This window comes from Anneissia japonica, unplaced genomic scaffold (assembly GCF_011630105.1).
Source record: "Anneissia japonica isolate Jap-2015-1 unplaced genomic scaffold, ASM1163010v1 scaffold288284_len1145801_cov181, whole genome shotgun sequence".
In the NCBI taxonomy this organism is placed as follows: Eukaryota; Metazoa; Echinodermata; class Crinoidea; order Comatulida; family Comatulidae; genus Anneissia; species Anneissia japonica.
The window spans coordinates 587,257-611,814 of record NW_022712730.1 but is presented as its reverse complement, the minus strand read 5'-3'; the positions used below and the strand labels follow the sequence as shown (position 1 = coordinate 611,814).

Sequence of the window (24,558 nt, the reverse complement as noted above, 5' to 3'; positions counted from 1 at the left end):
CAAAACAAATATTTTGGATATTAAAAATAAAAATCGAGCTCTTCATCTAACTTACGAATGAAAGCCAACAATAAATTCACTCTGGTCGTTCAAAAATAATTAAATTATAAAAAATAAACTTCATAAAAATTGCAAACATATTCCAGACGCAGAAAAGTACTTAACAATGCAATTAATACTAAATAAAATTATCAAAAAGGTCACCTAATGATGGGACATAGACTTGTAACGGTGACAGTAACATGTACGATGACACGACACAGTGACAGGTTGGGAAATGACAAGCGACAATGACAGACGCGGAAATGACCAACGACAATTGCGACTTAAAAAAAGAGATTGCTGATCTCGGAAGCGCTTCTCTTCGCCTTGGTAAATGTAATTATTTTTTTGAAATTGAGGTTTGAAAAACGGAATCAAGGAAATGAATGAGGAATACCATAGAGCACGTTGACGGCCTATCGCCCTCGAGCGGTTCTCCGTTACCTTGGTAACCAGTGTGACAGATAGGCCTATTTGACATCTCAATTTATATATATATATATATATATATATTACAGTTACAGAAGATACTTAACATATTTACAAACGACGAACACTTTACTGTCAAAAAACTAACACAGAAAAACAAATCTAATGGGTGTAGGTCTATGCGATTTGGATCATGTTGAAGGCCTACTTATAAAGAACTTTTCTGGTTCCGGTGGGTAAAGCCGACCTCCTTAGGACTTCAAAAGTATAGGAAATGACAAGCGACAATGACAGACGCGGAAATGACCAACGACAATTGCGACTTAAAAAAAGAGATTGCTGATCTCGGAAGCGCTTCTCTTCGCCTTGGTAAATGTAATTATTTTTTTGAAATTGAGGTTTGAAAAACGGAATCAAGGAAATGAATGAGGAATACCATAGAGCACGTTGACGGCCTATCGCCCTCGAGCGGTTCTCCGTTACCTTGGTAACCAGTGTGACAGATAGGCCTATTTGACATCTCAATTTATATATATATATATATATATATATTACAGTTACAGAAGATACTTAACATATTTACAAACGACGAACACTTTACTGTCAAAAAACTAACACAGAAAAACAAATCTAACCTAGGTGTAGGTCTATGCGATTTGGATCATGTTGAAGGCCTACTTATATAGAACTTTTCTGGTTCCGGTGGGTAAAGCCGACCTCCTTAGGACTTCAAAGGTATAGGCGTATATCAGGTAAAACATAGGAGTAGAGTCGACAGATAAGAAAAATCCACCTCCGGAGATTCAAGACGTCAAGGATCAGCTGTGTGGTGCCGCCACATGCCCTGACTTAATGTCATAACCGGTATCAATAATGTTATGAATTTTAACTATTTTTTTCTGAAATCTTTATGATAACCTTGCTGTATTTTACAGTTTTATGTCTGCGATAATCAACATTTTAGTTATATTGAAATTGGAAGTAAAGTGTCTGTATAATAACTAAAATGTTTAGTTATCAAAAATTAGTTTTATAAAAATAATTTTACGACACAATGAACAGTTAATGTTTACGTTGATGTTTCTATGGTTTTGGCATTTAAGTATGCGATTTAAATCTTGCGTCTTCTGTGATCAGAGGATCGAATGTGTTACAAGCGGTAGATGGCGCTCACACAAATCCATGACTGAGAACGAACCATCGTACTATGAAAATCTCACATCAGCGACCAGTTTTGTTATTCTTCAAGGGTATGTTTTATATACGTCATATCAAACACTGAAAAGCCTACATGCATTCGATCCGGGATTCGACCACATAAAACACAATACATTGATATTGAGAAGTATTAAATTATGCTGTAAGCTATATAACTTAAAGGGAATCGCACTTTTTGCGTTCCAACGTGTCACGTTGACAGATAAACTACCCGGAGATTAGCTACCCAACAGCTGAGGTGACAATTCACAAATACGTAAAAATTTATAATTAACTCAAATAAAGCCATCTTTCAGCAAACCTTCCTCCCTAATGTTGTTTGCGTGATTTTATTGCCCTTATCATGTCAAAATTCGTTTTTTTTTAATCCGTTGTATGACATCACATGACCTATAACCCACCTGTTACATATTCATATAGAGCCAATTAACGTTTATGGAAAAATATAGTATATAGCATTTAGTACGATCGTGATAGATTATTTGAAATTTAAAAAACACTACTCACGAAACGCAAGCTTGGTGTTCTAGTGGTTATGACACCATGCCACTTATCTTGAAGTTGTGGATTCGATTCCTGCCCGAATCACTCGCGATTTATATTTACTTGGAAACGTATTGAACATTCAGTACGATATCACGTCAGGTAGGGCAAAACATAACTCCTATGAAAACAACATCGGCAAAACAACAAATATGTTGACAATAAAGTTCACTATAGGCCTACATTTGCTGCCATAGAGTATTTTCGTAGCCTATACTACGAAGTTTGTTAATCCAGAAAACTGAAATACAGTATTCGATCTGTCTCATCTAAATTATTCGATTCTTTAATACTTTGGGTTTTCTTAGATTCAAACACAGGCTTTATATCTTTTAAGAAAGCGGATAAATTCGATAAGGTTGGAGTAAATCTAGCCGCATTAACAGAATCCGAAAAGGTCTATGTTGAATTAAATCTTAATAAAGAAAATTTATTATCTCCATTTCCTCAAACGAATTATTTTGGCAACTGCAAAGCCCAAATACTAGTCTAACGAAAAAGACTACTGGTTAAAATGTGAAAATTTAAGTTAAAATGTAATATACAGAAAAAACATCCAGTGAGTTCTCCACTGTATATTAACAATGTGGACCTTTTCCAACTTTGGGGCCGGGGGGAGGGGGAGAAAATGCATGCCCATCCATCACACCCCTAAATACGATTTTGAAATTTAAAAAAAAAAGACTAAAATGCGTGCATGATTTCATTTTCTGTTTTTATTTTTCATCGAATTACACAGTCGTACTACTATACGAGTAGCCTATGCACAAATTCCGCTGTAGCCATACCACAATATAAATTCCTAAAAACACTTAAATAAATCCCAGAAAAGAATATAGTCACAAATTATATAACAGATTTCTTCGACAAACTGAATGAAAGTTACAGTAAACATACACAAATTAAACTATTAGTGGCTTAGCCCAAGTACTGGTCAGAAGGCATTTGACCACAGCTGTTCTGTCTTACATGTGTAACAAGATTCGACATTTAAAAACCTTAGGAAATAAGATATTGGAGATGTGGCAATTACACGGATAAAAGGTAGATTGATCCTGTATATCATCCCTATCTCTAATGACCACGCACACCTTTCACGGATATCTCGAAAATATGATCGCTAATCAAAAATGAAAGTGCCAGTCCCAGCAGCTGACGTCATCATTGTAATACGTATATATTCATTAGCCTATGTCTGTTGAATGTTAACACCATTGCTGTGTACCTTATGATTGGCTTGGATGAAGGGTAAATATGGACACGCCCATGGACCTCCATGACGTATAACTTTAGACAAGTTTCTTTTTGCATTTGTTTTAAATATTGTTAAAACTAATGATTCTTACAAAACCTTTAAATATTAAATTTAAATTTAACGTAATGATTATTTTTCAAATCATCTAACCACTTGAAGTGAATGTTTATGAAGTTTAAAAAGGCTCCAGCGAAGTTATTTGCGTTGTTAGTGATCAACGTCACTATAACAACACAACTTCACTTGTGGTTTTTTGTAAAAATTGAAGCACTCTCTTCAAAAGAAACAGAGATCAACTTGATTCCTATATTTGAATACACAAGACAGAATTTCAGTAGATGTATAACACAGATGTTGCATAGTAACATAGTAACATATCTGTTTATATGTTACTATGCAACATCTGTGTTGCATAGTAACATATTTACATATCTGTTTATATATTACTATGCAACACAGATGTTGCATAGTAACATATAAACAGATATGTAAACAAACTGGTAAATGGTATAGAAAGACTGTGATTTAGTCAGCTCTTTTGGCATATTACAATCCCAATGAGGGCGCTGTTTGATGAGATGTCTGCCTTGATTTGTGATATACTGTATACTGTGGGCTGTATTCAAGCACTGTTTCTATCATTAACCAATACCTATGTGATAAATGTATAACTATAGGAGTGAGAAGTTTCCCCCTCACATTCAATAAATTACAACCCCACATATAGGTTTTTCATCCACATTTCAAGCGCCCTGAGCATCTTACATTAGATGGATTTGTGCGCTATATAAAACTACACTATTATTATTATATAGTTAATAGAATAAAAGTATTATATCATATGTAATAATGTGTTTTTCTCCACTTTCATATTTTTACACAACAGCGAGTGACCACCATTTATAAGATGGAATAAACTATATTACAGCGAGTGACCACCATCATTTATAAGATGGAATAAACTATATGTTTAAAATAAACTGAAAAATAAAGATTTGACTTGCGTTAGATGCATGTCACGCAGCGTCATCGCTTCTACGTACGAACCTAATCAGACTTGAGCTCACGCTGGTTGTTGTAAAACTATATTCAAGCCGAGAAAGGAACACTTTACGTGATCCTTCAGTCAGTAATAATCAACCAATCAGCATATGTCTTTCTTTGGTATCTTGACTGTTATAAAAGTGCGCAACTACACTTTCAACGGCTAGATATGCAGCTAATATTCTGTGTGCATCAAATATAATTTGATGCTGTAACTTCCAGGTTAGAGGTTAACCTTTTACTCTCTGAATAAATGTTTTAAAAATGTTGTGTGTACACTTTGATTTGTTCACACCGGGGGAGTGAGAGTCTACGCCAGGCCCGAGTCAACCCCGGGATTGAACATTAGCCAGCTACACCCCAGCACATTTTCAATCAGTTTTGTAACATAAATACTTTGTTCAGATTCAACTCAAAAGACTTTTCAGTTGCGATGGTGAGACTTTGTTTACATTCAGGTTGAAGAGGATCGAGCGAAAATTGAGTGCAAGAAACGCATCGTCATGGTTACAGCTGTGGACCAGCTCTTGAATAATGGTTGAAAAGCCGAGCACCTCAAATAATCTCTTGTTCGATCTTAATAAAAAGTCAAATACTAATATTGAGATAATTCAATAGATTTGATGATACAAATGTTATAAATATCACAGGAACTCAGGTTAAAGTGAATTTCCTTTAATTATTAAACCAGAAATTAAAAAATTTAAACTATAAATCAGAAATAATTGTTTATCTTCTAGAATCAATAACAGAAATCAAAAACTTAAACAAATATGGTAGCAAGTTTTTCAACCACATTAAATGACAAAGTAATCGTTGACGTTTACAAAAGAATTTGTATGTATATTTTCTTCTATAACAATTTTTTGGTGTCTAAATCCCTGTCCAGATTGTCAAGTTTGTCTTTGACAAAAAACTGTTTTATGCCCATATATAGTCAAGGTGTGCCTATATATGGTCATGATGTGATGCCATCAAGACCATATATAGTCATGATGTGCCTATATATGGTCATGATCTGATGTCATCAAGACCATATTTAGGCATGTCATGTTTTAATCAAATAAAAGTTGGTATGGTAGACAGGGCCTAAAATATTAATAGTAATAATGACCTACCTGATTTTTGACAGCTTTTGCAGAATAATGCTCAACTTCTCCATCAGTTTATGGTCTAGTGATGGAGATTTTAGCAATGATAGGCAGCATCGAAACCAGGCCTCATTGCTACAGCTTTCAAGAAATGGTGCTAATACCACTGGAAAAAAAACACACAATAAAATAGTGTATAGTGTAACAGGCTCTTAGTTTCCCTGCTAAAAAATGAAGAACAAAAAAGGAAAGATGTTTATTCTTATTATAGCTTGTTTTAAATTTCTTTCAGGCCAAAAATTAAATTTATTTTCATCTGAATTTATGATTACCGGTGGTTCAATAAAGAAGGTATAAAATGTCTCGTCTAAGGAACAAAGTAATATACCTGATTCTGTGGCCATTTGTAAGTAGATATCCACAGCCATGTTATTAAATGTTTTATTGGATGGTTTCAGGAATGAGAGGAAGACTGGCGTGGCTCGGTATTGCATGAACAATTCTTTACATCTATCGTCTTTCAAGTCGCTTCGCAAAACATCAAAAACATGTGCAAGGTGATCAACTACAAAAAAAAGAAAAGGTAAAAAGGAAAGGTTTATCAAGTATGCAATAAAGGTATTTCAGAGTAAACACTTATTTGGATCTCAGAGGTTATTTTATTATTACCCACAATACAATTTTTAAAAATGGCTGAGAGTGGCATTAAACATGAGGTAATAACAGCGTGAGCAAGTGTTTATGTCATGCGGTCATGTTAAAAATACTTCCTCTGTCCTTGGGTAAAATGTTTGTTTAGCTCTTTTTATGCAAATTTTGTGTTCTGTTGAATGACAATGTATTCAAATAATTATAAAACAATAAAAATTGACGTAACACTAGCCCGCTGATCTCTGGTGGCTGAACAGAATGTCATTTGAAACAATCCATCGCATGTCGTGTTGTCATCTCATAGAAATAATATTGACTCATTTGTATTGAGTTTAACACAGTTACAGCAATTTGTAGCTAAACACAGATTATCTTAAAGGGAATGAACTACAGAGGGCAGCAAACACATACAGTATAATCTTCAAACTTTGGTTTACCTTGTGTAAGTGTTCTTAATATTATCAGGCAGGATAAAAATCTTGAGTGAATCGAAGGACTCTTAAAGAAACAGCCAGTCTTTGGTCTTTCTGGTGCAGCTATCCTTCCACCAGCAGACTCCCCATCTATGCTTCGCACTGCACTGGGCTTGAAGAGCTCTTCGCCAAGTCTGCGATATGTTGAAGTCATAGACGCACGCTAAAGGGTGACAATTTTAAAAAGGCTAACATAAAAAACATTATCATTTACAATTGAACTTGCCTATGTCAAATCCAAAATGCCATTGAAATATTGTTCGACTTAGATAAAATTTGACTTACAGATTGTTAGTTAATGGAAAACACAACAAGTGTGGCAAGTAAAATAAGGTTGATTTATAAATTATTCGACTTAGCCACAGTCGACTTAGGCACAGTCGACTTAGGCAAGTTTTACTGTCTATTAATTAATCTTGAATGTCATCATCATCATCACCATCATTCTCATCATAATCATCATCATCATCTTCATCCTCATCATGATCATTATTTAAACCTAAGCAAATAAAGTACCTGAGATACATCCTGAGACTCTATCTGAAGCAAAGACCAATACAGGAACTGTAAGCACGGAAGATGAATCTTAACACATACTGGAGGGAGTTGACCGATAACTTCTACCAACTGAGGCAAAATCTTTAACAAAACAAAAATCAATCATCAATTGTGGCAAAAACAAGACAAACCAGTCACTCCTCACAAAAAACGATTTTCAGTTATTTATACAGGGTTAAACAGGAGAATTTTAGAGCTATAAAATGGTGAATGAATCATTTAAATCTGACAATCAGCCTTCAAAGTTTCTCATTCAGAAACCATCGCCAAATCCGATTACAAATTTTTATTTTAACATTGAAAATGGGAAAAATAACATAGCATGATGTACTGTATAGATATATAAAGGTTACTTTAGTGCAATAAAATAGATTTCAAGAATTTTGACATTTCAGCATGTTTTGGCCATTTTCTCTGAAACACGATTTGCAACGAGTGATTGGTTTAGCTTGTCTTTGCCACAATTACATAAGTATCATTTTACAGCATCAAAGGTAATAACTAACCAGCACTACACTCCCAAAATCATTTAATTAAACAGATTTGATATAAATATAACATTCAAGGTCCAATTCACATGTTCTAGACACCTCAATCCTGATGAAGATACTTCTAGATAAGTCAGTTTCTCAAATCATCAGTAGCTTTTCCCCATAACAGTTGGATACCGTATATGACAATGAGTTGCAGACACAACTGATCTAGCCTGATGGAAATATAATATTCACTAAAATATAAAAAAAAAGAATTAAAAATATTGGCCTGTCATACCTTACAACACTTTTCTCTGGTAAGTGTCACTGTTTGATGGTTTGTAGTGAGTTGTGTTGTGTTTGTGAATCTTAAGTGTACCTCACAAATCCAATCCAACAACTGGCCTAACATATCAAAAACCAATGTTGCAGGCTATATAGAGAGAATATGAAAATAAATTTAAAGGTAAGTTAATTTTAAAGATTATTTCAGTTAGGAAGCAAGAGAAAATTGCAGAAACACTCATATGAAGATGATAATGAGAATGATGAAGATGATGTTGATGATGATAAAGTAAAGGATGGTTTGGATGGTGATTATGATAAAGAGAATGATGATAATGACAAAGATGAAAAAAATGATGATGATGATGACAAAGAAGAAAATGATACGAAGAAGAAAATGATGATGATGACGATGAAGAAATTGATGGTGATGATGATAATGATGCTGATGATGATTGAGAGAAATTTGGTAACTACACAAAAGAGAATAATAATCATAACGATGGCAACAGCAAAATAATAATATACAGAGGGAGATGATGATGACGATGATGATGATGATGATGAGAATAACAAAAATAATATGATTTGAATTACAACAATGATTAAAACATCAACCATATTCACATAACTTAAGATACTATGCCTAACTTTACATAAAACTAAACAGGGTTTAAGCTGGCCAAGCATAATATTTAACAATGTGGCTAATTCAGTATAAAAATAATTAGCCAAATAGAAATTTGATTAGCGAAAACAAAAGACAGAAGAATATAAGAAATTATAGCTTTAATTCCACCAGCTCTTGGCTAATTTTGAGTTAAAATATTTAGCAAAAGTTTTTAGCTTTTTACTAGGATTTGGCTATTTGGCTAATGACAGCTTAAACACATAGATACGAACAATTAAAATGCATAATGTTAATAAAGTCAACACACACCTTATGTTGTCTTGGTGGCAACTTCCCTCCTTCCCTTAATTCCTTTGTTGTACTCTTTTCAGCTTCAATTTTTTCTTTCACAGTTAATTTCTCCACATCTTTTACACGTTCATCATATTCCTGTTTCCTCAGTATATTCTGTAGGCGTCGTTGTAAGTTGTTGGCCTGCGACTCAAACTTGCTATTCATTTCTTGTGCACTGGTGAGCTGATAATGAAATGATGAAATTGTTTAAAATTATATTACCATGGGTGGTCGATCTAACAAAGCTTATCATTTTTGTGATGGTCTCCCGCACTCTCACAAGCTAGCAAGAATCTCCCAGAAAATAACCCATCTTCCGCAAATTCATATATTTGCATATTTTTATTATACAGTATGCAGTGACAGATTTAGAAGGAAGGGGCACCGGGCTCCCCTTTTGGAATGTTAAATAAAGAAAAAAAAATAAGAAAGAAAAAGTAAAAAGTAGATTGCCCACAACGCCTGAGAGACTATTTCTGGGCGTCTAGAAAACGAAAATTACGCGGGGACATGACCTGGACCATTTAGGTTGGTGTTATCACGATCTGTCCCACTTTCAACCCCCCTCTTTTAGACATCTCTGGATCCGCCCCGGTATGATCAGTTATCTCATGGAATTAAGTGCAGATGAGTATCACCATGCACTGCAAAATAAATTAAATGTGTTTAAAAAACTCATTTAGCAGATCTTCCAGAATTGACTTCTTCCTACTTGCAATCCCTGCTACATCCATCTTGACTTTAACTAACAATAAAAACCTTAAAATTTAGAAATAATACCTGTACATTAAAACTTAAATTATGACATCAGCATAAAACCAAGAAAAAATCACACATGGAAAGGCCTAGATTGAACAAGAATTTGTTTTGAAAGAGAAAAAATGTTTTAACTATTCAACCACTTGTGGTATTTATAATTTAATTATTTATTAATTAGTTATCATTTACTCACCTGTTTTCGGAGAGAATCATTGGCTTGTTTTAGAGTGTCAAACGATGCTTTCATTCTTTTTATTTCTTTATTCCTTTCTTTCAGCAGACTATCCATCTCTTGTAACTGACATTTATGATCCTGTAATCAAAATATTGAACATACTGAGCCAGAAAAACTTGGTACTGTAAATTAAATTTAATAGAGGGCTTTCAATTTGTATGTGGTGTCCTAAACCTAGAAAACATTCATTTATCAGTGACCGTCCTTCAAAACATTGATACGAGCAAAAATGCATACTAGAATCCAGACAAGAAGAACTCAATGTTCTCGCATTTGCGCAGATGACTTCTAAGTGCAATCAAAATCTCCCGAGTTGAGTGGTTGAGCAGTAAGGCAGGGGCGCCTTTAATTACAGACTTAACATCGGCGCTGGTTCCAGCTGCTCCTCGTCCAGGCAAGTCTTCTCGTATAGGGACTTCAAATGGAGGCTTGGTGTAGGTGGTTACTCTGATATTATGGTTCTTTTCAGCCCATGTCGTGTGGAATGATGTGAACATGTAGCTACCATAACTGCCTCTTTACGGCTGCTAGTAATTCACGGACCACGCCCATACGCAATTCAGCACAATGGCGCCGCAAGTTATGGGTTATTCTCCTACCTTTAGCTTACCTTACCTTTACCTATATTTGAGTTCCTGACTTTCTATATTTAAGTACTGTAACTTACTATTAACTTCACTTTTCTAAGTACAATTATATTTTTATACTTACGTAATTATAATACAATTGTAAAATAGCTATTTGTATAAAAAAAAAATAATTGCCATTTCTAATTGACGAGTATTTTTTTGGGTCGGGGGTGAGAATACAGGTTGGGTCGTTATTAGCTTATTAAATGATTTTTATAGTGTGTACAATGTTAGGTTTAAGTTAATTTATGTTTGTATTAGTTTATGGAAGTAGAAGTTGAAGAGGCATGCCCTTAGGCGATAGTAGTTTCAACCATTTTTGCCCCTCTGCCGTAGCTCTCCCCTTTCATATTGTATTTTTTAATATTTGTACCTGTCGAAAAGAATGAAATAAAAATTTTAACAAATGAGGATTACTCCTACAGTGTGTTAGTTCTTACTTCCTGAAGTTGCTTCCACCTTCCTGCGATTTCTTTTTGTATACTCCGACTTTCATTATGCACTGTTCTACTCATTTCCTCCTGTTCTTCCAGCATTCGTTCTCGTCCATAAACCTCCTGTTCCCGTAACGCCACTTCATGTTCTCGTTCTTTGAGGATTTCGTTTTCTTTCTGAAATTGTAAAATTGTACACTAGTTAGCAGTTATACGTATGTTCAAGTTACATTTCTAAAACTGCAGGAAGTTCACTAATTACTTAAGAAAAAATATGCTCCCCAAGAGTTGTAATTTTTGGAAATTGGATGGGTAGGTCGTTGACTAATAGATGGGTTGAATCATTGAGGTATAAAATAAAAGAAGCAGCAACTCAGCTTCTTATTTGATGTACCTGAGTAAACATTTTTTCTTGCAATGTTTAAATTAATAAAGACAGTTATGAGCTACAAACAATTTCAAATTTGTGGCAAAGACAAGCCAAACCAGTCACTAGTCACAAATCCTATTTCAGAGTTGATGGTTAAAACATGCTTAAATGTCAATATTTTTTAAATCTATTTTATAACTTGCTATGCTGTTATTTTCCCCAATTTTAATGTGAAAACAACAATTTGTAATGGTAATGATTTCTGCCTGAGAAATGCCCAAAATCTAAACTTTGAAGGCTGTTTTCTCAAATATTGTTCTTTAAACAGCTGTATGTTTAAACTCCTGTAACTTCATAATGAAATGTTGGATTTAAAGGATTAAGATTTTTTATAGCTCTTATTTTAACCTGTATTAATAACTAAAAATCAATTTCTGTAACAAGTGACTGGTTTGGCTTGTCTTTGCCAAATACAGTTTTCCCTCAGGTGTGGGAACAGGTGGAAACTACAAGCAATAAAATACACAAGTTAAGAATAGAATAAACCTGAGTTGAATATAACTACATACAAACTGTTTAGAAGTAAGCAAGAATACAAAAATTCAAAGAGTATCTACATGGTTGTACAGCACTCAATTTACCAGCTTTAACCAGTTACAGCAAGTTACAACTAGTTACATCCAAGTTTAGCCAACTGAAATACTGTCTGCTATTTTCATTCAGTCGATCTTACCTGTAAGCGTTTGCTTATGGTATTTAATTCAACGTACACATCCTGAATATCAGCATGGTTTGCAGCGTCCTCATTTATGAGACCATCTTGTCGCCGGCTTTTCTGCCTCTGGTTGTTACGGGAAATGTAGTCATGTTGCAATTGGGAAGGGCTTGGACTTTGAGAATATTTCATGTCAGTAACATCTAGGATTGAAAATAAGAAATTTGAAAATTGGGATATAAACTAATAGTCCAGGCTTCACATTTCACAAATTAGATCTCTCCTCGACATCATGAAGAAGCAACTGGAAAGGTGAAAAAATGAGACTTCATAGCATACATCTAATGAGGAACTAATAACTTGTACAACACTGACAAACAAGGGCTAGGTATGGAATGGAGCAAAACTCCTGGTGTCAAAGGATTTGAATTCAGGACCCTTTGATTGGAAGACAATTATTTGTTTAGTTATTAATTTGGCATCATTGCCTGGAAGTTGCAAAAGCAGGAAACCAACTTTCACCATAAGGTATGCGACTCTTTGTATGATAGGCAGAATGTAGTGAAACACCCTCTCATCTACATGCCCCCATATCTTGATATACCATATCAACTCCATACTTAATACTCTAACAGCAAGTAATGGGTTTGTACCAAAGATCCAAGAAACCATCTGCTTGATTATTGAATGCGAATTTTATGTCTGCACTTACCATGATTTCCAGGCCTGGATTTCCTCTGTGGAGTTAACATCCTCATAGACTCGTTGGCAGCGTCCAAGCGCTTGCTACTGATCTTTACAATCTTGTACATTTCTTTAAGTGCTCGGTTGTAATGTCGTCGCTCGGGACTGGAGAGATGTCCTGGAGTCCACGCAGAGCTGGAGTAGTCCATTGACGATGATTTGATAGATGGTAATGAAACTAAATGTTGAATGACAGGATGGCAACTTATTGTAATAATTATTATCATCATTATCTATATTATTAATATTATTTAATAAATTATTATACTGTAGACACAAACAAAATATACAACTATACATTCTAAACATCTGATTCCTCCAGTAGTTTATTCAATTCATGTATATACACACCATCTAATGTATGTTCTATTATTTCTGGCAATAAATCATCTTTGTAATCATTATCTTCTTTATTTTATTGATGGAAGTTTCTGCTTCACTATATCTAGTCTGGTGGCGCATTTAGGAGTTCTGAGATGGCGATAGTGGATGATTAGAAAGTGAATAAGGTCCTAACTGGGTATATGAGTTAATATGAACTATTGCAGTGTATTATTTCACTCAGCAAGTTTTTAGAGGAAAGAGTGAAAAAACTGTTTATGGGAGAGTGCGCTCCTCTAAATAGCCTTAGATATGCCGCTGTTGTGGTCATACAAAGCATGATATGTCATCTACGGTTGTGTAGCCTGTATTTATTACATTTAATTTTATCTTTTCTTTTTTTCGTGACATTTGAATGTCATTACAGCATTTTAATTTATTAAATTATTCGGAGTAAAACCATAACAAAAATATAATTAAAAGAGAAATATGGGTTTATATAGGAAAGATGGTTGACTTATGATTGAAAGAGTCTAACAAACATAATTATGACAAGGAGGTTTTTAGGTAGGCCTAATCTAAAGATTAAGAGCCACGTGCGCTTACGTTTATTATTTTATTTCAACTTATAGAATTTAATTGTTTACTATACAATTAAGTTATTTCTGGTTTAACAAAAAAGAAAATCATAATAAAATTAAGTTATTGACTTTTAACAGATTCATAAATAAGACCATAATTAGTCTTTGCATATAATTAATTAAATGGATTTTTTGTTTGTTTGTTTGTTTGTTTTTTTTTTGGTTCCTTTAATGAACACGTGATTTGTGACGGACGGTACTCAATTTTCTTTGGTGTGTTCATTTAATGTCAAGCTCCGGAGGGTTGCACCCACTGAACCCGACGGTCGTCAACGTCACTACGCGCGCGCATCGGATTGTTTTTATTTAATGACGATCCGTTCAGACTGCCACCGACAATCAGCAAACGACGTCGCGTCGTCTGCGTTCACATGGTGCAGAGTTGGATTCGTCGTGCGACGCAGTGAGTGCCTGGCTTAAGACAAAAAAGGGTGTTTGAACAAATTTAGACATATTGTCTCAAACACCTTTTTGTGTCTTTGAAAAGCAGTTGTACAACATATAAAAAAAACTTTCTTGTGAACCTGACTTCGAAGTAACAATAGCAACACATGCCTAGTTAATCCAGTTAAAACATCTCAATATAATTAATCATAAAGTATTAACATACTTATAGGCCTACAGTACTTTATTCACTTTATGACACAGCGTATAGACAACTGACAAAGAATTAGAACAATAAAACAACAACCAAGTCTGAATCTGAATTGTAATGTCATGGAAACTAAATAAACAAGGAGTCTTCTTAATGTTCATACGAAAATTCCATCCATTACACTAAAAATTAAAACGCAGAAATAAGGGTAAAAACATTAGGATTCGCACTGATCAAAATTACAATTACACATTTATCTGAATTAATTTTATTTTAAACGAGACGAATTCTGATTTATTTAATTCATTTTATTTTTATACCAGAAACCTTCCTCATTAACTTTGTTACTGGACACCCGTCAGATAATGGATTGCCTACACAATGTATTAGAAGGTTGCCATGGAAATAGATAAATGATTAACCATCGGTTTTGAGCTCTGATGACATTAAATTTCCTAGTCATTCTCGAATACTTTATTAGATTTGGATGGTTATATTCTAAGTTGAATACATATTAATTATTAGACAACAAGGAAGCAAACATTAGAAACTGTAGCAAATTTAGACCAACGTCTATAGGTGACACCATGGGACACAAATCAAAGGTAATCACGAAATTTATTTATCAATAGGAAGGACCATCCAATAGTCGCATATATTGAATGGTGTACGCCCCTTCAAAAAAGTTCGCAGCCAGGAAACCTCAACCACAAAATTTGCTAAGAAATAAAGTACACTCAAGTAGTTAAAAATCTACCTTCCCAGTTAGCACCTCTCACTCAATCATCAAGCCGCCCTCTGCCACTTAATCTTCGCACTCTCCCTCACACACAGCCTGTCCAAGTCATCATTTCCAAATACGGAACTGCCATAATATATACATAATTATATAGTACGTCACTGGTATTAACATGTGCGTTTTGTTTCTTTTGCATGTTAAATATTGCAATAATGTTATGTCTAATTTATGTTTGCTTCTCTGACTAATTTTGTGCAATATAATCATGAGGCAATCACATTTTTTTCCCCAAAAAATGTAGGCCCTATACGTAGATCAAACACCTTTTAGTGATGCTGCAATAATTTTAGATACAAATTATTAAAGACTAAATTACTTAGAATAAGAAAGAGCAGAGTTTAGGAGAATTTTGAATTGCTTCCTGACCTTTTTTGTGCATACATTGATTTGATATTGGTTAAAATCTTTTAAATTTGGTGTTCTTAGGAGAATATGACATTCATTTGGTGGTTATTCTTCTGCTCCTTGATTTGCGTACATTTTGAAAATTCAGTCGCTGCTGCATCAAATGCTACTACAGAGGATTTGTCCAATACAGATGTTACTAAAAATACAACACCATCCTATCCTACCAATTCGTCCACCAGGCCTACAGATTTTCCTGAAAATACAACGGCATTAACCATACTGATAAATACCATCATATTATCAACAAATGCATATGGAGAGACAACAAGTCGAGAGACATCATCAACAACAACTGAAGACACCACAGTGTCCACAACAAGCACAAGTGAAGAGATTACACCATCCAAAACAGATTCTATGTTAACCATCGTATCGGAATGGAACACCGAAAAATCTATTGAGATTGACAGCAGATTGTCTGGCGGTGCCATTGTCGGAATTGTCATCGGATCTGGAATCTTTTTTTGCTTTATAGTTAGTATAGTATTTATCAAGCTTAATACGGTGACCCCAGCATCGTCACATAATAATGGACACAATTGAATATTTCGTTCAGAATCAATGCAACGTTTTGGCAAAAGATCCCGTAAATTTTTAGTTGGATTGACGGGTAGCTCTTATGCAGGACACTTGCTTAAGTTCTGTTCAGACTTATCAAATTACCTTTGATAAAAAAACCTGTTGTATGCCCATATATAGTCATGATGTGCCTATATATGGTCATGATGTGCCTATATATGGTCATGATGTGCCTATATATGGTCCTGGTGTGACGTCATCATGACCATATTTAGGCATCTCACATGTCTTTGTCAAAACAAATTTGATCTGCACAGGGCTTTAGGTTTACAATCCTTTTCAAAACTTTAAATATTTAAGATATTATTTTACTAAATTATATTTAGGAAAATCACAGCACCAAATTGTACCACACTCAAACACTGTATAATATTTACATTTAAACTTCACATTCATTGTTTAAAATGGTACTGAGATTATATCAATTTTAACTGCTTTAAATTACAGCTGGGCAAAGTGTGGCTCCTCCCCTCCCCCTCCCAACACTTTTGGTTATAAAACCCTTTAACATAAAAAAAATCTGTTAAAAATAACATTAAAACCGAGCCTTGTTACATAAAAACTAAAGGCCATGTTGCACTATGACGATAACGATCAACGATAATAAGCTAAAAAGCAATTGTACCTGTAGAATATAAAATACTAGAGATTTTTACATTAGCACAATTCAATAACGATTCGTCGTGTATATGATTAAAAAAAATTTCACAAATAAAATCAAACGAATTCATCGTAAAACGATAAAATCTTTTTTTTTCTACTACGATTTTATCGTTTTTCCAAGATCATGTGGCTCGGTTGAAAATGCATAGACTTTACACTCAAATTAATATAATATTAATAAATCATTAATTATAGGCATAGATATTACTGACTTCAGTTAAAAAGGCTTGTGTAAGTGGTGGCACCAGCGGAGGGCAGGAGGAATTTTCCCCGTCGACAGCCTGAACCCCCTGTCGTCCAACGAACGACGTCGTCGGACCAAAAAAATTGGGAAAAAAATAATAATTTGCTTATCCAAATAATGTTATTTTGATGACCAATCCCAAATATTGTGGTCAAATGGTACATTTGGACCATACTAAGCCATAAAACCCAGGGGCGGATTTAGGGGGTTCGACCCGGCCCCCTTTTGGGAGGTAAAAAAAGAAGGGAAAAAAAAAGAAAAAATGAAAGAAAAAGAAAAAATGAAAGCCCAGAACGCCTCAAATGTTATTTTCGGGCGTCTAGAACACAAAATTTCGCGGACTGTGTTGTCTCGATCGGCCCAGCTTTCGGTCCTCACCCCTTTATGGACATCCCTGTATCCGCCCCTGAAACCTCTCCTCGTGAACTTTTTATTTTTTATTCCGGCCGTCAACCGAAACTTCGTTGATCCCTTGGTTCGGACCCCTCTGTCGCTCAATTTAGGCACCACCGCTCTGTGTAATGTCTGCCATTATGACTGGAGGCTAATGAATAATATTAATCAATCATCTGCTCATCTTACATCATTGGTCACATATTAATTACGAAACAAGGTTAGATAGACCGTCATTATTACCAAGTCATTTTTACATGCGTCAGTGATAGTAACATTTCTTATAATAATAGTACGATAATTTCGATATAAGATGGCGATGAGAGACCTAATAGAATGCTTTGGGAAAGTCAAGCCCCGCTCTACACAAGGTTATCAAATTCCCCACTAATTATCTGACATTGATAAATAAGATGTTGGAGCGTTCCTGTATTCTGGGATATCTGCTTACCATTTCAGCTACATAATAGGCAGATTATGGGGTAAGGAGGAGGTGGTGAAGATGCTTGCTTTCAAATCGCAGGGTCAATTCTTGTCACGGCAACATAATTTTTTTTATCATGACCAACAACTTCATTCCCTAAGCCTCATATTGAGACTTAGAAGTGTATGTAGCGAGGGAGTCAATGTAGAGCATCTTGTGTGTTGCCTTGTGAACGGAATTGCCAATTTGAAGAGTGACTAAGTTCAATGTCTGACATATCCTTGGTCCTATTGCCTAACACTGGATAATAAAAGTAAAGTAAAATATTAACGCTACTGTAGCTGCTTAAACAAATATCAAATTCTAAACTACCAGTTATCTTCAAACTTAACTAGCTGTCTCCGGCCCCACTGCTAGATGGCCGGAAATGACACCCTCAAGTTTACATTTGAATACCAATTTATTTTTCACCATTATTTCTTTCATTTTTGAAGCCCCTTCTTTACTTTTATTATCCAGTGTTAGGCAATAGGACCAAGGATATGTCAGACATTGAACTTAGTCACTCTTCAAATTGGCAATTCCGTTCACAAGGCAACACACAAGATGCTCTACATTGACTCCCTCGCTACATACACTTCTAAGTCTCAATATGAGGCTTAGGGAATGAAGTTGTTGGTCATGATAAAAAAAATTATGTTGCCGTGACAAGAATTGACCCTGCGATTTGAAAGCAAGCATCTTCACCACCTCCTCCTTACCCCATAATCTGCCTATTATGTAGCTGAAATGGTAAGCAGATATCCCAGAATACAGGAACGCTCCAACATCTTATTTATCAATGTCAGATAATTAGTGGGGAATTTGATAACCTTGTGTAGAGCCTGTCTCTTATACACATCTAGATGTGTATAAGAGACAGATATATACAGTATATATATAAACTTTCCTGTCTTCATTTAAAATCCTTTTAAATCATTGTTCTCATTAAAATACTGTATATTTTTAATAAATAAGGCCAATCATCTACCACCTCATATTTCTCTGATTTCGTTAAGCAAAATGTTTAATAACAATTTTAATTACTTTTCCTTCAAACGGTATTGTACATTTCTATATTTCAACCAATTTTAATAGTTTTAATAATGTATTACAATGTATTATATACATACAACCGGTATCCAATCTTTTAATTATTCTTTTAAACGTAACTAATTTTTTTGTCTTTCAATCTCTATTGTACATCTTTATATTTTAACCAATTTCGATAGCTTTAACAATGTACGAGCAACGAATTTCCGTAAAAGGATGCAATAATAATATTTTGATTTCAATAATGATGATAATAATAATTATAATGATGCCTACTATGAAGTAACAAATGGCATGCAGAATTTTCATAATGACGACGATAATAACTATAATGAAGATGATAATTATGCCTATTATAATATAATAAATAGCATGCACAATTTTAATAATGTTGATGATAATAATAATTAATAATTATAATGGGGATGATGATAAATAAACCTACTATGAAATATCTGTGTCAACGATAACTGTTTTTTTTTTTTGCAGTATTTATATAATATTGTTTATATTATTATCATCACTTTTCCCTCAAATTCCAATAAAATTTAGCTACCATTGCGCCTAGTACTAACCACTATGGCCCAGGGAGAGTAGGTGCAGGGGGAGGGTGGAGAAGGTACTGGTTTGAGAAATCAATTAAAACGCACTGTCTCCCAGCCAGCCACCCCCCCCCCACCAATATCAAAAAGTCCACTTTTCAAAATTCATTATTTCAATAAAATCGTTCCTAATTATCATGAAATCCTATAGTATTGCATTTTTGCCAGCTCTTCCAACCGTTGATTTTCAATAACTGTGGTAAAAATTACAGTGATTGCAGATTCATCCATTATGAACAATTTTATATGTAGGCCTACAAATGTAAAGGACATAAAAACGGTATTTTTTCAGGTCTTTACAATACCAAAAATGAATGAAAATTTAAATACAATACAGTATCCACAAATTATGGGTTTCAGAAATCCTATTATAAAGGCTCTCAAAATGCAACTTTGCAAGAGTGTCCGGGGATTCTCCCACAAACCACCACTTGACCTCTACATTTCGAAAGTCCATTTTTTATAACCTCTAAATTCAGTAAAAACGTTCCTAAATGTTATAGTTAGGTATAGTATGCATTGTATATAATTTGCCTGCACTTCTAGCTAGCCGTTGATTCTTAATAATTGTGGTACAAAATATGATGGAAATTATGAGCTCCATTGATAGGAGATGGATCCATTATAACAATTAAATGTTACCTGTTGGTAAAAAAAAGTCACAACTTCAGGTCCCTAACAACATTCAAATTAATAAAATTTTTAATACAATAGAAATCCATTTATAAGGCGCTTAAAATCTTAATTTGTCAATGCTTCAGAGGGTTCTCCCCACCCCCACGGGGATCATGGGCTCCCCCGGCATAAGGCCCGCTTCGCTCGCGAAACGCAAAACGGGACTGTTACCAACATGGGCCACTGACACGGTTGCAGGGTCGCAATTGATTCTTCATACATTTATAGACTTTAAATAGGCATATCTGTGTGCCGATGGACAGTAGGCCTAGTATACGTACACAACAGAGCACACAATTATCTTTTTTTAATAATAGCAATAACAGTTATTGAGGGTAAATATTGGGGAAATCTGGTGAAGATTGAACACCTACTGACATAATGGCATCACCCCAAAGGCTTTTAAGAGTGTCGTTTACGTGTTTCCCTGTTGGTATTCGCTTTGATGTGAAAACATGTCGGGAGGGCCCGGCCATTTAAATTCAGCTCCAAACGTGGCGGACTAAGGTGGGCGTGGCCCTTCTAGTACAGCCCCACCCCTCACCCTGATCAACGAGTCTAGCTAGGGGACGGGTTGATTTAACTTTAACAATAGCAACATCACTTTAGTATCTGAAATAGTTTAATAGCAAAATAGTACTTGAAGAATAGGCCTACTGCATATTACGCAAGTCGACATGGGGTCCCCAGTTTTCCAGTAAATGCTGATTTTGGGTCGCGAAAAAAGTTGTTGGAACCGAGCGGGGAACCGAGGTCCCTAAGCTTATGTCGCCAAGAGAGGGGTTTAAACTGCCAACTAGTTGCTGCTAACAAACAAAAAGAAATTGCGTAATTGGTTAGGCAGAATAATTAGAATAAAAACATATTTTCCTAAACGATTAACAGGCTAGATATCATCACATTAAAAGTCCGAGTTATTGTGCCGGTGATATTTGGTATACAGACCCTACTACTAGTGTGGTTAATTATTGTTTCATAGAAAAATATTTTTTCTATAATTTAATACTTTGTTGTTCATTAATTATTATACAAAATTTTAAACAAATTTTACAAAATTACCTATCATTTATAAAATAGTTTGTGAGAACTATGTTCATTTACCGAGGTGTATACAACATTTAAAACAAACTGCACAAAAATACATATCATATCAATGTCATATCAATGGCTTATATTCTTTTTGTACAACTCGATATTGTTTGGTGCTTATAGATTTATATGCTTGTTATCTTTTATTTATTAGCGTACATGTTGTTAACACTTGTAACATTGCCAGTGGAACATAATTTCTGGGTTTTCCAGACAACAAAATTATCTTTAATCAATAAAAATAGTTTGTGAGAATTGTATGTTCATTTACCGAATAATTAATCAAATTCATAGACTAGTCTCAAGCATTGAGCTTTTTGGTAGTGCAGTTATTGAAGTCACCTCATGTTTTGGGGGTTTCTGATTGGTTCAAGAAATTCCTATAACTGAATACTTTATTCATCTACTAAAGGAATCTTCTTCAAGATAAAAAGCACTTCTTACGATGAATTTCCAGAAATCGTGAATCGGTAAACTTAGTCGGGATCTTTCGATGATTTCCCTACCATACGACGAGGGGAAAATTGACGACTAGTACCCCACCCTCTACTGCATACAGCCATCGGTTGACGCTTCACATCAAAGAGCTCAGCATCATTAGCCTGGGACACGCACCTAGCTACGGCACTGGATGCATTATAACGATCACGTAATAAGCAATAATATCATGTACGTAATACAAACGCATTAATTTATTTTCATCATTTCCCACCTGGGTCTTCGTAATATAGAACTACAAGAGGTCAGATAAGACTCCCGGCGTTTCATTGGAGCGTAAGCCTACTGCATTTCAAAAAGTACTACCACGAACTAGAGGACGTCCTTCAAAATGCGAGTTTTGTGATAATTGTTGCAGTAATGTAAGGCTATTCGAATTCTAATAGGGCGCCCCCTATCTGTTGGTAGTACTTTCAACGTTTCATTGTGTGCAGCACATTTGAAACAGGCCAATTGATTTTTATTGTATGTAGCACACTTTATTCAAAAAATGAATACAAAGCCCACATGGCCCAACATGTAACACATGCCTGACAAGTACAAGGTATCACACCGGGTATACCATCACCAACCCTTACTGTCACAAGCGATGTTCCCCGTGTTATTCCCCTTTAAACGGATCACGTCTGAATAAGCAAGTCAAAAGGCAAATGTACGTATTAATGCAAAATAATTTATTACGAATCAGGACCAACCCCTCGAACAACATACATCACCCCTACTATTCAATGCTTAACTAAAACCTCGACCCTAAATCAGCAAATTCTAAGTTAACCCCCAAACATCAAGACCATCCCGCATAAAAACACATCAACTGAGATCAACCATCGCCCCGTAAACAACACAAATAACAGCCCCCTCCAAAATACCTTATCTACGACTCAATGAGTGAGAACAACACATTTAAACTGCAATCAACCCCTATTACCCAATGTCCCCAATGTTCATCGCTTTTCAACAATCAGTGTTTCAACGAAATATATATAGTACTTGTCTCAGCTCGTGCTTCTGCGCCTCGCTTCCAGCTTGTGCCAGGTCTGTCGTTTGTATGAAGCCACTGAATTACCGTGTCCTTTCCCCAATCAGACAGACAATATTTCCATTCAGTTTCAGAAATTAAAATTACCATGCAGAGAAGCCCTGAAATACACATCAATCACAGCATGACGTTTGCAGGTTATGCATTAACAGTTATAATAACAGTAATAATAGTAGTAGTAGTAGTAGTAGTAGTAGTAGTAGTAGTAGTAGTAGTAGTAGTAGTAGTAGTGGTGGTAGTAGTAGTAGTAGTAGTAGTTGAAGTAGTAGTAGTAGGTAGTAGTAGTAGTAGTAGTAGTAATAATAATAGTAATAATACCGATCATAATTAGTTAAGTATCAGCTAATACTAAAAACTAATATCTGAGCGAACAATACAACGTCACCAAAGATTAAACTAGGGCCTATCAATTACATACGGTACATTCCAATACAATTTATCATATGATAATCAATAATAGGATAAACCAAACTATAAATCGATATACTAAGCAGAATCTATAATGAAATATAATTAGCACACGATAAGTCTAATACTTTAAGAATATTGTATTTCCAACTTACAGTCTGTACTGGCTCCTCAAAAATACATAAACTCGGCTTTCTTAGCCCACTACCGTATATACCGTCTAATTTCCAGCTATCGCTGTTCATAGGGCTGTCGCCAATTTAATATTCACTGTTTCTAAAAACTGGAGCTAACGCTCAAATACTATATAGGTTATATATTTTCCATGTGCTATCGCACTCAAGACCCACTCTAATAAGTGAGACTCTTCACGGATCTGCCCCAACCTGAATTTCAGATTTCCCGGCAATCCGTAGGTTCATACGCAAATTAACAATTAATTGTCATACAAATTATCTACGTTACCCATCAATCCTAAACCCCCTTACATAGAGATCAGACTGTACACCCCTAAGGTTCACGGTAGCCGATCTTTTCGGTCGCGCTTCGTTTCGGTCGCGCTTTGTTTCGGTCGCGCTTCGTTTCGGTCGCGGTTTATTTAGAACAAATATATGGAGCGCCGAAGGAGTTGCGAAAACGAAACATTTAATATGCCTAGGCCCTATATATTTTAGTTCGTGAATCGGTTTATCATAGGCCTAAGTATTATTGTTTTGCTATCTTTCCACTAACAAAATATCTTTCTGCTATATTCTCTTTCTTCCATTTACGGTGATATATTCATGATTGCAACATGATCTTGTAATTGAAACAATGGAAATTAGTATGTGCTTCATGCTATTCTTTTTGTTGCGTTTTCATATACTATACTTTAATAAATGGTCAATAAAACGTATCTTAGATTTTAATTGAATTGAATATTGTTACCATCTGAAATCTATTTCATAATTTAGTTAAAACAATAATCATTCAATATTTAAACTGATCATTTTATACAATAAATATATTTATTTTTCTTGCAGCTTTCAGATTTTGGATAAAACATACCCAAGAGAATTGAAGGAAACACAAAGAAATAAACGAATAATACGCACATTATCATTCACTTGAAATCTTTAATACCCCTGCGCAGTTCATAAATATGAATATATATTTATATATGATTTTATCATATTG

At 34.8% G+C, this 24,558-nt stretch overlaps 2 protein-coding genes across 2 annotated transcripts; one reads left to right on the top strand and one right to left on the bottom strand.

Moving 5' to 3' along the window:
* Window positions 1–3,960: 3,960 nt before the first annotated feature.
* LOC117108157 (coiled-coil domain-containing protein 138-like) lies at window positions 3,961–13,106 on the bottom strand. Its single transcript, XM_033250114.1, has 11 exons — window positions 12,881–13,106; window positions 12,187–12,371; window positions 11,090–11,260; window positions 9,979–10,098; window positions 9,003–9,209; window positions 8,076–8,210; window positions 7,263–7,385; window positions 6,711–6,909; window positions 6,011–6,187; window positions 5,650–5,788; window positions 3,961–5,107 (listed from the first exon to the last, which is right to left on the bottom strand). Exons 1-11 carry the CDS (start codon window positions 13,059–13,061, stop codon window positions 4,939–4,941), a joined length of 1,806 nt encoding a protein of 601 aa, XP_033106005.1. The 5' UTR covers window positions 13,062–13,106; the 3' UTR covers window positions 3,961–4,938.
* A 2,594-nt stretch (window positions 13,107–15,700) lies between these two features.
* On the top strand, window positions 15,701–16,219 carry LOC117108143 (cell wall integrity and stress response component 3-like). Its single transcript, XM_033250096.1, has one exon. The coding sequence runs from the start codon at window positions 15,701–15,703 to the stop codon at window positions 16,217–16,219; it is 519 nt and encodes a 172-aa protein (XP_033105987.1).
* Window positions 16,220–24,558: the final 8,339 nt, after the last annotated feature.